The following is a 12,759-nucleotide window of genomic DNA, read 5'->3' on the forward strand; positions in this document are numbered from 1 at the left end:
TTTTGCCTCTTTGTTCAATCCCAGGGGGCCTCCCTCAACCAGTTGCTGGCCAGCATTTCTGGGCCCTTCTTCCTGTTGGTCAGGCACCAACCCTTGGGCCTCCCAGGAGCAGACAGGTTTGGGGGTGGGGGGGGTGAGTGAGGGGGGAGAGGGGAGCACAGACCCTCTGGGTGGGATTGGAGCCAGGCCTGGAAGGGGTCTCTGGGGTGTCCCTTGAAGGACTCAAGAGTGTGGGGTGTGCCCCTCTGGAGTGGGCAGGGGTGGGAGGAGCAGGCAGCATCCAGGCCAGGCTGAGGAACTCTCTTGTGATAGGGACCCAGTGCAGGGGACCCTGAGAGGTGGGGTCAGTGTCAGGAAGGGGAAGTGGGGGCTGGTAGGAAAGGCACTTACCTTCCACCACACTTGCCCTCTGATAGAACTGATCATGTATGTTGCGGATCTCAGTGCAACATAAAATTGGGGCTCCTTGTTCATAAGTTCATTCTTTATAACCCCTCAGTGCCTTGGGGACCTAGCTGTCTCCTCTCCCCACCCTGGATCTGGGCTGGCCCTACCCCCAGGGGTCTCCCCAAAAAGGCTCTCCATCCAGGAGGGAGATGAGGATGCACCTTGCTGCCTGGTGCCCCTCATGGGCTGGGCACTGCCAGGGTCCCCAGCCCACACCTGGCAGAGCCATCATGGGGACCCAGGAGCATAGCGACCTTGGAAAGACCCTTGCCAGAACTGCCCTAATTCAGGCTTTTTGCAAGGCGAGGGCAACAGTTACTCAGTTGATGCCCTCTCCCCAAATTCCTGACTCTAAGGTCCCCAGGGCACCTGGGACCCATCCGGGGAGCATTCCTATCATCTTCCTTCCCCTGACCTGTGCCATTAGGGAACACCTTCGATCCTGAGCCTGGGATGAGTCCCAGCATCAGCCCCCAGCACCTGCCTACAGAGGGTGACCTGAGCACCCCACAACCAAACTGGGAGTTGTGGCTTCTAACCACCCCAACTGGCTTTCCCGACACCTTTAGGAGCCACCTCTCTTGACGAAACTGCAGACCCATCCACCTGACGGGAAGAGGTGCTGCCCAGGGAACAGGGGCTGGCCAGATCCCAGGAGCTGAGATGGGTCACAGCCAAATGGCTTTAGCTCATAGCCCCCCGCCAGCTTCAGCTCTCTTCAAGGTCTGGGGATGTGTCCCCTTTGGACCCCGCCTCTGGGGAGAGAACCATCTGTCTGGACACCCAGCCCAGGTGGCAGGGTCCCAGTGAGTCCCAGGCCTCAGGAGTGGAGTGGAGGTCTCCAAGAAGCTCCCTGGGCCCTGGCCCAGCACTGCAGCCTCTCCCAGTGACCTTCACCCCGCCTGTCTACATCTGGACCTGCATTTCCTTTCCTGCACTGGAGAAGGGAGAACACTGAAGAGATTACACTGAGGAGATTATGCAAATTCAATGAATGACAGCCAGGGGTGGGTGGGGCTGGGTGGCTCTTCTCTGGAGCCCTGTTTCAGATGCCCACGCCACTCCAGGGATTCCAGTCCAGGGTGGGGATGGGGGTCTGGTCTCAGCCCCTAACCCCACTGCTAACCTGCCCTGCCTGGGCCCCTCCCACACCCTTCACCTCCCTCAGAAGGGGCCCCCTCCTCCAGCCCTCCTTCAGCACCCACGCACACCCACACACACCCATACCAGCGATCAGCAGGAAGTTACTTGCTCTCCCTCCCTGCAAGGCTGTGGGGAGGAATTGGGAATACCTGCTCTGGGAAGGGAAGCCAAGGACAAGGGATGAGAGGTTTGTGGCTGAGGGCCCCTGGGCGCTGGAATCCTGAGACCGCAGGAACCACCCCGCCAAAGCCCAGCCCCAGCGGAGCCCCGCCCGCCTCCCCGGGGCTGGACCAGAGGTGGGATCCCGTGGGCTACGTTGCAGCCTCTAGACATCTGGATCCAACCCCTGGAAGGCTCGGACCCCCTCCCACCGTGTCCCGGGCCGGCGGGTCAGGAATGTGCTAACGGAGCAGGTTGGGCCCTACAGGTCCCCGGGGAATCCTGTGGACTTTGAGAGGGGACCGGGCCGGGCGGGGCGGGGCGGGGCGGGACGGGCCGAGGCGGGGCGGGGCCAGGCCGAGGGGAGTTAGCCGGCCCGCAGCCGGCCAGCCACTGCTGCGCAGCAAGGCTGCGGATTCAGGCCGCACGATGAAGCCGCCGGTCCTGTTCTGGGCCCTGCTGCTGGTGCTCGCGACAGCCCCCGGCCCCGGCCCCCGGCCTGCAGCAGGTACGCCCCCACCCTGCGCTTCTGCCCCGTCTTCCCTCTGCCTGCTTGCTACGGTCATGCCCAGGTGGACGCCCCCTCTGCTCAGCCTCTGTCCATCTGTCAGGCCATCTGGGACTGTACTGGGGGTTGTGAGAAGAAATTCTGGGATGCCCAGGGTCCGGGAGCTGCAGGCAGGATGGAGTCTGGGCTTTGCCCACCCTGAACCCACTGGGAGGTGCCGGCTGCCTGGGAGGGAAGTGCCCCCCCTCCACTGGGGTCAGTGGGAGGTCTCAGAAGAGTCCTCCGTCTGCAGCTCCGAGCCCTGGGAAGGGTGTGCTCACACGTGAAGGGGGCCCCAACCCCCAAGCCCCCTGACCGGTGAGAGGCAAGACTGTGGGTCCTTATTAGGGTGGGGCTGAACCCGGGAAAGTCTGGGTGGAAGGCTCCTACCCCAGAGCCTCAGGCTGGGCTGGGCTGGCAGTGTCAGGCTCCCCCCACACACACCGCCACACCCCTGTCCCCTGTTTCAGGGAAGCGCCACCACCCTTCAGCCGCTTAGCTCACTTACTGGCCTCATTCAGCCTCCTCCCCCACTCCCTTGAGCCCTCACATCCTCTGTCAATAAATATTTATTGACTCTCTTGAGTGCCAGGCCCTGCGCTGGGTGAAGTGGGGTCACCCGGGGTGGCTCAGGTCCAACCCCAGCTCTTGACTGGCCTCCTTTGGTGGAGTGGTAGGGAAGGGCCAGGTGGGACATGTGATCCCTGCCTCGGTGTCTGCAGTGCCCCCCTCAGTGTCCACCCTCCAGCCTGCCCAGCCACTCCCACTACAGAGGTATGGAGTCCTGTCATGGGTCCCCAGGGTGGCAAGAGCTGAGGCCTGATGTCCACAGCCCCACACCAAACCACCCTCGTCCTCCCCCTGGCCCGGCTGGGCCCTCTGCTGGAGATGACTCTCCTTTCCCCTCAGAGGAGGGGAGCACTCCTCACCCTCTCCCCTAAGGGTGGGGCTCCTTTGGGAGCCACAGTCCGTAAGCCAGTGTTGCCTGGCAAAGGGAGATGTGGCACACTGAGGCTGGGGAATGAGCTTCTGCCAGGCTTCCAGTGGGACTCCAGATGATCCACCAGGCCGGGTCCACCGACCCTTCAGGGAATAGAGACCACCTCCCAGCCCAGGTCAAGGGCTCAGCCACCTCTGGCCGTCTGAGGATGCGGTCTCCCGGGACTTGGTGGCCGAAGGTCAGTCCTGCCCTAGAGGCTTCTCTTGATGCTGCAAAAATCTCTGCATGGAGGCATTTTGCCCTTATCTCCCCTCCTTCTGGCAAGTCATTCAGGCAACTGCAAGATCATTGTACCAAGGATCCCTCACCCCACGGGGCCTGTGGGTTTCTACTGTGTTCACTTGCGGTCAGTGCGATTCCTGGTCCGCATTCTCCTGGGGATGCTTCTCTCTCCTGGGTGCTGGGAAAAGAAATGCCCAGCCCTGCCTGTGGGGCAGCCGGGTGCTCAGGGCCCTCTCCTCCAGGTGCCCCTGGGAGCTGCTCCCAGCGCTGTGGAGACCGGGATGGGTCTTGCTCCTGCCACCCAACCTGCTCTGGCCTGAGCTCCTGCTGCTCGGACTTTCGGGACTTCTGCCTGGAAATCTCGCCCTACTCGGGCTCCATGATGGGTGGCAAGGACTTCGTAGTGCAGCATCTCAACTGGTTCAGCCCCACTGAAGGCGTGATCTGCAGGTGGGAGGCCTGAGGGGCTCTGTGCCTGCTGGGGGCCCAGGGGCAACTGGCTGGCTGGGGTCTCCCCACCCGGGCCCCGCCTTTCCTGTCACCTGCAACCCCCACAGGTTTAAGGAGAGCATCCAGACCCTCGGACACGTGGATTCCTTTGGACGTGTGCACTGTGTGTCCCCCTTGCTGTATGAGACAGGCCGCATCCCCTTCACACTCTCTCTGGACAATGGTCGCTCCTTTCCACGCTCGGGGACCTGGCTGGCTGGTGAGTCCCGCCTTACTGAGCCTTGGCCGCCCTACAGGGAATTACCCTAGGCATGCCTCGCCTGCCAGCCCTGCCCGGCTGCTCTGGCTCAACCAGTCCCTTTGGAGGTGCGCCCAACCATGGGGGCCAGGGTTCTCAAGCTCCTCCCCTTGCCTCCTGGCATCCACGCAGGACTCCAGCCCAAAAGAGGATTGGGAGCTTCCGGGGTCCCCTGGCAAGGTGGGCCATTCGGCTCAGGCAGGCCAGGGGAAGGTGGGGGAGGCCAGGGCCCCACCTCTCCTGCAGCCTCTGTCCTTTCCTGACTGCGAGGGTCTGGGAGAGACCATGCTCCATTGGGACTGCCATTGCTTTGTCCTTGGGAGGCACACCCAGCTCTCAGAGCCCCCGGAGCCTCAGGCTTCCGCTTACCCCTCACCCCCTGCCCAGTGCACCCCAACAGAGTGTCAGAGACAGAGAAGAGCGAGCTGGTGAATGAGACACGCTGGCAGTACTATGGCACAGCTGGGATCACGGGTAACCTCACCGTGACCTGGGAGCCCTCTGCCCTGGCCACACAGTCTGTCATCATCGAGCTTTGGGGCTATGAGGAGACAGGTAAGGCCAGCCCAAAGCTGGCCCAACGGTGTTGCTCTGTGGGCCCTGAGGGTTGGGAGTTGGGGGCTTACAGAGGTGGGAGCAAAGGGATTCCAGGCAGGGCCAGATCCCAGGTGGGGATGCTGTGTGGGAAGGGCACTGGCAAGAAACGGGAACAGGGGGGAAGTGTGGGAGTGGGGGGAGCCTGGAGGCCTCCCGCTGCTTGGGCCCAGCTCTGGGAGGAGGTATGGACATTCCCAGCCCTTGGATCTATTGCCTTGGAAATAGAAGAAGCTTGCTCTACCCAGCCTTCCCAAGGCCCTGGACTGTTAGCCTGGCTCTAGGCCTGGCGTCGAGGTGGGTCTGGGACCCTAACATGTGGGAAGAGGAGACGGTGGTCCCTTGAGCCAGGGTCCTTCCTGGGGCAGTGGGGCGGGCCTTCCTCTGAGAATCATCTGTCTCGTCTATCTGTCAGGCCTCTCTGAGCACAAAGATGGGCTCCTGGCCCCCTCCTCTGCCCCAGGACTTGGAGGGGCCCCGGGCCTCTTTGAAGGGACCCCAGCGCTGACTAAGGCCTTCTCTCCCTCAGGGACACCATATTCAGATAAGTGGGCCGCAAAGTGGTCGTACCTGTACCCTCTGGCTACAAACATCCCCAACTCTGGCTCCTTCACCTTCACTCCCAAGCCCGCACCGCAGAACTACCAGAGATGGGAAGTGGGTGCACTTCGGATCATCAGCAGCAGATACTATGCAGGGGAGAAGTAAGGGCCCCGGGCCCCGGCCACGCAGAGGATGGACCGCTGGACCTGGGCCGCTGCTCAGCACGCTGAACGGGGAGGCCCCCGGGCCAGGGGGGACGGAGGAAGGGTGAGGCCCTTAGTGTGCTCTCGGTTCCCCCACAGAGATGTGCACGCACTCTGGAGCAACGAGCACGCGCTGGCCTGGCACCTGGGTGAGGACTTCCAGGCGGACCCCGAGGCCTGGGCCCGGGCCCAGTGCCTGGCCTGGGAGGAACTGGAGGACCAACTGCCCAACTTCCTGGAGGAGGTGCCGGACTGCCCCTGCACCCTGGCTCAGGCCCGGGCTGACTCGGGCCGCTTCCACGTAAGCCTCAACCGCTGTCGGGGCCCTGGAGAGGGCGAGGGGCCAGCTAGAGGCAGCCAGGGTGGGTGTGTAGATAGAGGCCCCAGGGAGGTGAGGCTGGGGTCTGAGGGCTAAAGGAGGGAGGAGGGGTCAGGTCCCAGGGAGGGGGTGGCAGAGCCTGAGGCTCGCGCAGGTGACAGCAGCCTCCCGCTCTGTAGACTGACTACGGCTGTGACATTGAGCACGGCAGCGTGTGCACCTACCACCCCGGGGCCGTGCACTGTGTGCGCTCTGTGCAAGCCAGGTGAGCCCCCCAGGCGGTGGTGGGGCCAGGGGGGCTGGGCCGGGCACCAACGGTGGCCCTGACCTGTCCTTGCCCCCAGCCCCCGGTACGCCTCCGGCCAGCAGTGTTGCTACACGGCGGCTGGCACCCTGCTCCTGACGGCTGACTCAACGGGGGGCAGCACCCCAGACCGTGGCCACGACTGGGGCGCACCCCCATTCCGCACACCACCCCGCGTGCCTGGCCTCTCCCACTGGCTCTACGATGTCGTCAGCTTCTACCACTGCTGCCTCTGGGCGCCCGAGTGCTCCCGGTACATGCGGCGGCGGCCATCCAGTGACTGTCGCAACTACCGGCCCTCGCGCCTAGGTGGGTGCCAGCGGAGGCCAGGCCCCGAGCAGGGCTGCGCCAGAGCGGCCCACCTGACCCTCTGCTCTCCCCAGCCTCCACTTTCGGGGACCCACACTTTTTCACCTTCGATGGCACCAACTTCTCTTTCAATGGGCGTGGCGAGTACGTGCTGCTGGAGGCCACACTGACCAACTTGAGGGTGCATGGGCGGGCCCAGACCCGGACGACTTCGGAGGGTGAGGCTGGGGCCCGCGGGCTCTGGGAGGCTCGGGGGGTCTTCCCGGGAGGAAGGCTGATGCTGAGCGCCCCGCTCTGCGTGTGCCACCCCAGGCACGCAGGACCGAGGCACAGGGCTGATGGCTGTGGCTGTCCAGGAGGGCAACTCGGATGTGGTGGAGGTCCGGCTGGATGGTGAGGAGGGGGTTCTGCAGGTGCTGCTGAACCAGGAAGTGCTCAGCTTCACCGAGCAGAGCTGGATGGACCTGAAAGGTGAGCGGGATGGCCCGGGAGCTTCTGCGGGCCGCTCTCACACCCTCTCCTTCCCACCTGAGCCTTGCCTCTCATGGTGGGCACGGCCCTGGGCTTTGGGGCATGGATGTGGAGATGGGGGCCTCGATATGGTCCATATGCTGTCCCAGCATAGCGGCACAAGTTTGCCCCTCTCCCCTGCGCCCCATGGTGAGGGGCCCAGCACGGTGGACCCACGTCCCCAGCCCACGGCTGTTTGGGCAGGTGAGGTTCTAGGTCCCAGGTAGGGAGGTCCAGCCTGGGGACCTGGTCTCATCTCATGCTTTCACACCCATGGAGCCCCAGCCATGTGATCAGAAACCTGAGATGCCCGGACGGTGGGACGAGGAGCTGGAAGCTGCAGTGATAGGAATCACCTGCTTCGAGGATGCTGGTCGGCCCCAAGGGCTAAGGAGCAGCCCCCTGTCTGCCCCTTCTGTGGTGGCACGGCCTCAGGGAACTGAGTTAATGAAATGAATTTCTTGCGGTTGGGATGGGTCAGGTCAGGACCTGGGCTGGGCCTGCTACTGCGGACGGTATAGGGACCCCCAGGAAGGGTGGAGGTGGGCATGGCTGCTGCCTTTCTCGAGGAGTGAGGGCCTACAGGTGACCCCCCCCAGCCAGGGCCTTGGTGTGAGGGGTCCCTTTGGAGCCCGGGCACTTCGTGTCAGTGTGGGGGGTCCTAGGACAGGGGTGGGCCTGGGGTGAGGGAGTGTCACAGCAGGGTTGGCCCTGGGGACACACACTCCTCCCCTGGGAGCCCACGGAGGCTGCCGCACTCATCCTGGGACTGTGGAGTCACGGCACGGTGCCCAGAGTGGACAACCCTGACTCCAGACCCCCCTGTGCCCAGGTATGTTCCTGTCCATAGCTGCCCAGGACAGCGTGTCCATCATGCTGTCATCAGGGGCTGGCCTGGAGGTCATCGTCCAGCGTCCGTTCCTGAGTGTGACTGTTCTCCTGCCTGAGAAGTTCCTTACCCACACGCAAGGCCTTCTTGGGACACTGAATGATGACCCCACCGACGACTTTACCCTGCGCAATGGGAGGGTCTTGCCCCCCAAGGCCACTTCCCGCGAGCTGTTCCGCTTTGGGGCTGACTGTGAGTGACCCTGAGGCCCACTGGGGATGGGGGGAACGTGGCAGTGTGAAGGGAGACTCTCCAGAACCGTCGGCCACCAGCACAACCCGCTGCTCGTCTCCCCAGGGGCCGTGGAGAACGCCTCGTCCCTGCTTACCTATGACTCCTGGTTCCTGGTCAACAACTTCCTGCATCAGTCCAAGCATGACTACACCTTTCAGCCCCTGTTCTCCGAGGAGACCACCCCCAACCCCAGTCAGGCCACCGAGGTGGCTGAATTATGTGGAGACAACACTTTCTGTGCTTTTGACGTGATGGCCACTGGGAGCCTGAGTGTGGGCAACAGCACGCGGATGGCCTACCAGCGGCACCAGCATCGTGCGCAGAGCCTGCAGCCTGGTGAGGGCGGCTGGGGGCCAAGGAGATGGGATGGGAACTTCCCGCTGAGACGTGACCTCCTAAGCTGGCAGCTGCAGCGTGGGGGGCAGAGGTTGTCGGCCAGTAGCTTCATCCTGTGCTCTGCTCCTGGTCCCCTACCCCAGTGACATCTTGTGGTTGGCTGGCTCCGCCCCCCAATGGGCACAAGGAGGGTATCAGCTACCTGGCGGGCTCCACCGTCCACTTCCACTGCGACGTTGGCTACAGCCTGTTTGGGGCAGAGGCCAGCACCTGCCAGGCCGATGGCACCTGGTCCAGGCCCAGCCCGATGTGCCAGCCAGGTGAGGGTGCCCGGCCCACCTGCCTCTCCCCCCTTCCCCCCTACCGCCTGCAAGCACCCTCACCTCTCTGCCCTGTTTCCAGCTCGGAGTCATGCGGTCCTGCTGAGCATCATCTTCGGAGGCCTGGCCGTGGTGGCTCTGGTCGCACTGGTGTATGCGCTTCTGCGCCGCAGGAAGGGCAACATGTGAGGCCCTGCCCCCCCGCCAGCCCCACAGACCCAGGGTTCTGCCAGTGGGACCCCCGTCTGTGCCCCTTCCTTGTTGGCTCTAGGGAGGGTCTCAGCCCACTGAGACCCCACAGTGCCATCCATGTCTGCTCTAGATGGTGTCTCTGTTCCAGGGCCAGCTGGGGTTCGCAGCCCTGAAGGGGGCTCATTTGGCCTGCAGCCAGAGACCAAGAACCTGGAGCCAAGACCAGCCTCCCAGGAGAAAGCGCTGGAGAGCGTGCACCCCGGCACTTCGATCCCCCTATTCCCAGCACCATGTACAGGGACCTGGACACCTGATACCTGAGCCTTTAATACCCATGTGTACCCTTACCCTAGTGACCTGCTCTGTCTCAGACCTGGACACCTGGCTCAAGCCTGGCAGCTCCCGACAGGCACCTGGTGCTCTAGTCCCCATGTAGTTTAAGCTCTCACCCCCAGACTCAATTCCCTCCGATTCGAATGCCTGTCTCCAGAGACCCAGCACTCTGGTACTTGAAACTCAAATGCTGGTACCTCAGATTCTGTGTCTGATACCTGTGACCCCGATCCACTGGTCCCTGGTGCCCCAGCACAGGAGCCTTAGCACCCAGCTGCCTTGATTGCAGGACTTGGCCCAGCCTTGGTGGGAGAGGCCTCAGGACCCCAGTGTGGAGGGTCACTCTCTGAGCTCCAGGCTCGGAGTTCTAACCCTTCTGGAATGTCACTTCTAACTCTTCTGGAATGTCCCTTCTAACTCTACTGGAATGTCACTTGAGATACCCCTCCCTCTCTACCCAGAGAAAACAAGCCTGTGGTGCCCCCTCCCTGGTGTCCTGGTGCTCATGATACACTTTGATTCTGGATGGTTCCATGGTTGCTTTGTGGGGCCAGTAGCACCAAGAGCAACCTTGGTCCACTGGCCAGCCACCTGGGGTGGGTCCCTCACTGGCCTGTCTCCACCTGAAAAGTGGGATTGAGAACGGTGGCCACTTCGTGGGCTGAAGACAAGGGACAGTGTCTGCAAAGGGTTCACCATGGAGTGCCATGCTGGGTGCCCAGGAGGGGGTGGGGCCAGCACTGGCACCCGCACCTCCCACCCCTGCAGCCTGCTGGCCCAGCCCAGCCCGCCCCTGGGCCCCTCCCCTGCCCCAGCACCGCCCTGCAGGCAGGCAGTGACTGGTAGTTCCTGACCAGAGCCCATGTTCTGGGTGCCTGGGTTCTTTACCTAGGAGTGTCCAGAAGCAGGGTATGGAGCTCAGGCTCCATGCTATTGCTGGGGAGGGTGCTGAGTGGTGGGCTAGGGGAGGGCCTTGGCAGCATATGATAGGGCCAGGCTTGCATCATGGGTCTCCGGGAAAGCACAGTGGAGGGCAGGATTGGAGGTTGATTTCTCCCTGGTCCAGGCCAGTGGCTCAGAAGCTTGCCCAAGGGATGTAAAACCTTGGGTGGGAGGCAATGAGTGGAAGTGGAGGCTCCCTTCACTGCGACCTGCAGTGCTGATAGTGGCCACGTGGGGGCAGCAGATGGTAGGAACAGAGATGGGACCTACACCAGGTCCTGACAGTCCGCAGCCACTCCACCTGGGCCAGTGGGCTTGTCACTACCTTGGCCAAGGCCCATACAGGCCCACTTCTGCATCGCCCTCTGCTAGGAGAGCCTTGAGTCATCCCACAGTCTCCGGAGCACAGGCCATCCAGCTGGCACTGGCTACCAGGGTCAGAAGCAGAGCTTCCCCACCCTGCTAGACTTGCCATTGGCTGAGGGTCCTGGGCAAAGGTGGGAAAGCTGGGTGGTAGGGGCAGGTGCAGTCTGGAAGGCTTGCTGGAGGAGGCAGTCTTGCATGATGGGGTATATTCGGAGGAACAGATGAGAGGGGTTGGGGGTCTCCCTGGGGTGGTACCCAAGAGACTAAAGGAGGGGTATGGGGGTCAGTGCTTGCCCTTCCAGGACCCACGCTGCTGCTGCCCCACTGTTTTCCAGCTCAGGGCAGGTTGGGGCTGAGAGCTGGCCCTTTGGCCACTGAGCAGGTACTTTCCTCTCTGCAGATGAGGTAAGACAGGGCTGACTTCCCACAGACCTGAGTCCTCAGTGCTGGTCCAGGCACGAGACAGTGGGTGACAGGTCAGTTTCCTCATGAGGCAGCCTGGACCTGGGGGAGCAGGTACCCCAGGGATGGCAGGGGAAATCTCACAACTCCCGGGCCATAACTGAAAGGTTAGGTCGAATTCTCAGAGACGTGATTGGTTAGCGAGGACATTCCAGGCAGAGGAACAGCCTGGGCGAAGGCTCAGAGGAAGAGAAGTGCAGCCCAGTCTGAGGAATAGTGAGGCTCCTCCTTCATCAGACCATGGCAGTTACGCTTCATCCTAAAAGAGGAAAACATAGCCTCCCTCTGGCTTCCCAACCCTACATTTGTTGGGACCAAGAGCTGCCCCAACCCCTCCCCCACAGAAGGGGTGCACTCTCTGTGGCCCTGGCCCCCAGACGTCTGGAAATCCCTCTGCCAGGGACAGGCCAGGCTGGGAAGCCCCAACACCTGATGGGTTTCCCCATGGGCCTGAAGGGAGTCGGGTGCTGCTGGGCCTGTGTGAGGCAGAAGGTCCCAGAGTCCCACAAAGACTCCCTTTAGAGACCTCAAAGGAAGGGACCACCGTCTCAGGGGAGTGGTTTCCCCAAACCACAGTGCCAAGTTAGACCCCAATGTCTAGTCCCTTATCCTTTGTACTGGTCGGATTTTGAGAGACAGTCATCCAAGGAAGTAGAAACACAGGGATGGGAGAATCAGGAAGCCAAGTAGCTGGTGAGGCCACCGTAGGACCCCAGCAACAGCCCTGGGCTGAGGAACAAAGGAAGGAGGGTGACAGAGCCAGGCCCAGGTGCTCGCAAACGTGGGAACCTCACAGCAGGAACCATGCAGGCCCGCAGGCCCTAGCAGGAGCCACAGGCCCAAGATGGGGGAAGCATCTGCTGCCGCTGCCCTCTGACCTCTCTCTAGGGCCGCCCATTAGCTGAAGACAGTGGGGAGCACAGGGCTGAGGGAGCGGTGGAGCACAGTGGGGAGCAGGGCCCCCTCTTTGGCCAGCCTGGCTCCTTCTGCAAGCCTTGGGGTGGCTGAGTGCCTTCCCTGGGCCACCTCTTTCCTCAGAGCTCACAGTCCAATGGCTGCCCATTGTGGGGGAACGCTCAGTGCAGTATGTCTCAGCAGTAGGAAGTCAAGGCATGCTTCCTGGAGGAGTCCCGTTCCAGCAGAACTTCAAAGGATAAAAACCATTAGGGAAGTGAGATTGAGTAGGTGCCTGCAGACAGCAGAGCCGAGCAGCCCAGGACACCCAGATACCACTCCTGGGTTGCACACTAGACTGCATTTCCTAGCGCCCCTTGCGCTGGGGTGGTCATGTGACTGAGTTCTAGCTTGTGCCAAGCGAGCAGAAAAGAACAGGGTGCATCCCTCCAAGATCTTTCTGCTGCCCCTTCTGTTACAAGGGTGGCTCTGGACCCCACACCAACGTGGATCCTCAGCATGTGGCAGGGAACCCTCTCCCTCCCTCACTGACCTGTTCAGCCATCCAGTACTACCACCGGAATGAGAAACAAACTGGTGATTAAACCATAATACATTTTTTAAAAGATTTTATTTATTTATTTTTATTATTTATTTGACAGAGAGCGAGATCACAAGTAGGCGGAGAGGCAGGCAGAAAGAGAGAGGAGGAAAGCAGGCTCCCCGCTGAACAGAGAACAGGA

At 62.1% G+C, this 12,759-nt stretch overlaps 1 protein-coding gene across 1 annotated transcript; it reads left to right on the forward strand.

Annotated features, from left to right (window-relative positions):
- Positions 1 to 2,147: 2,147 nt before the first annotated feature.
- Positions 2,148 to 9,877, forward strand: SUSD2 (sushi domain containing 2). Its single transcript, XM_080821976.1, has 15 exons — positions 2,148 to 2,257; positions 3,761 to 3,968; positions 4,076 to 4,227; positions 4,654 to 4,821; positions 5,390 to 5,564; positions 5,706 to 5,907; positions 6,105 to 6,190; positions 6,270 to 6,538; positions 6,613 to 6,756; positions 6,851 to 7,009; positions 7,881 to 8,129; positions 8,235 to 8,507; positions 8,651 to 8,827; positions 8,910 to 9,012; positions 9,168 to 9,877. Exons 1-15 carry the CDS (start codon positions 2,179 to 2,181, stop codon positions 9,190 to 9,192), a joined length of 2,469 nt encoding a protein of 822 aa, XP_080678102.1. The 5' UTR covers positions 2,148 to 2,178; the 3' UTR covers positions 9,193 to 9,877.
- The last annotated feature ends 2,882 nt before the right edge of the window (positions 9,878 to 12,759 follow it).

The sequence above is a fragment of the Martes martes genome (assembly GCF_963455335.1).
Source record: "Martes martes genome assembly, chromosome: 13".
Lineage (NCBI taxonomy): Eukaryota > Metazoa > Chordata > Mammalia > Carnivora > Mustelidae > Martes > Martes martes.

Excerpts from the sequence above, each read along its gene's own strand:
- SUSD2 (XM_080821976.1), top strand. The coding sequence starts at position 2,179 with ATGAAGCCGCCGGTCCTGTTCTGGGCCCTGCTGCTGGTGCTCGCGACA. Across the intron at positions 5,565-5,705 it reads AGATACTATGCAGGGGAGAA|AGATGTGCACGCACTCTGGA; the intron begins GTAAGGGCCCCG and ends GTTCCCCCACAG. Across the intron at positions 6,757-6,850 it reads GACCCGGACGACTTCGGAGG|GCACGCAGGACCGAGGCACA; the intron begins GTGAGGCTGGGG and ends GTGCCACCCCAG.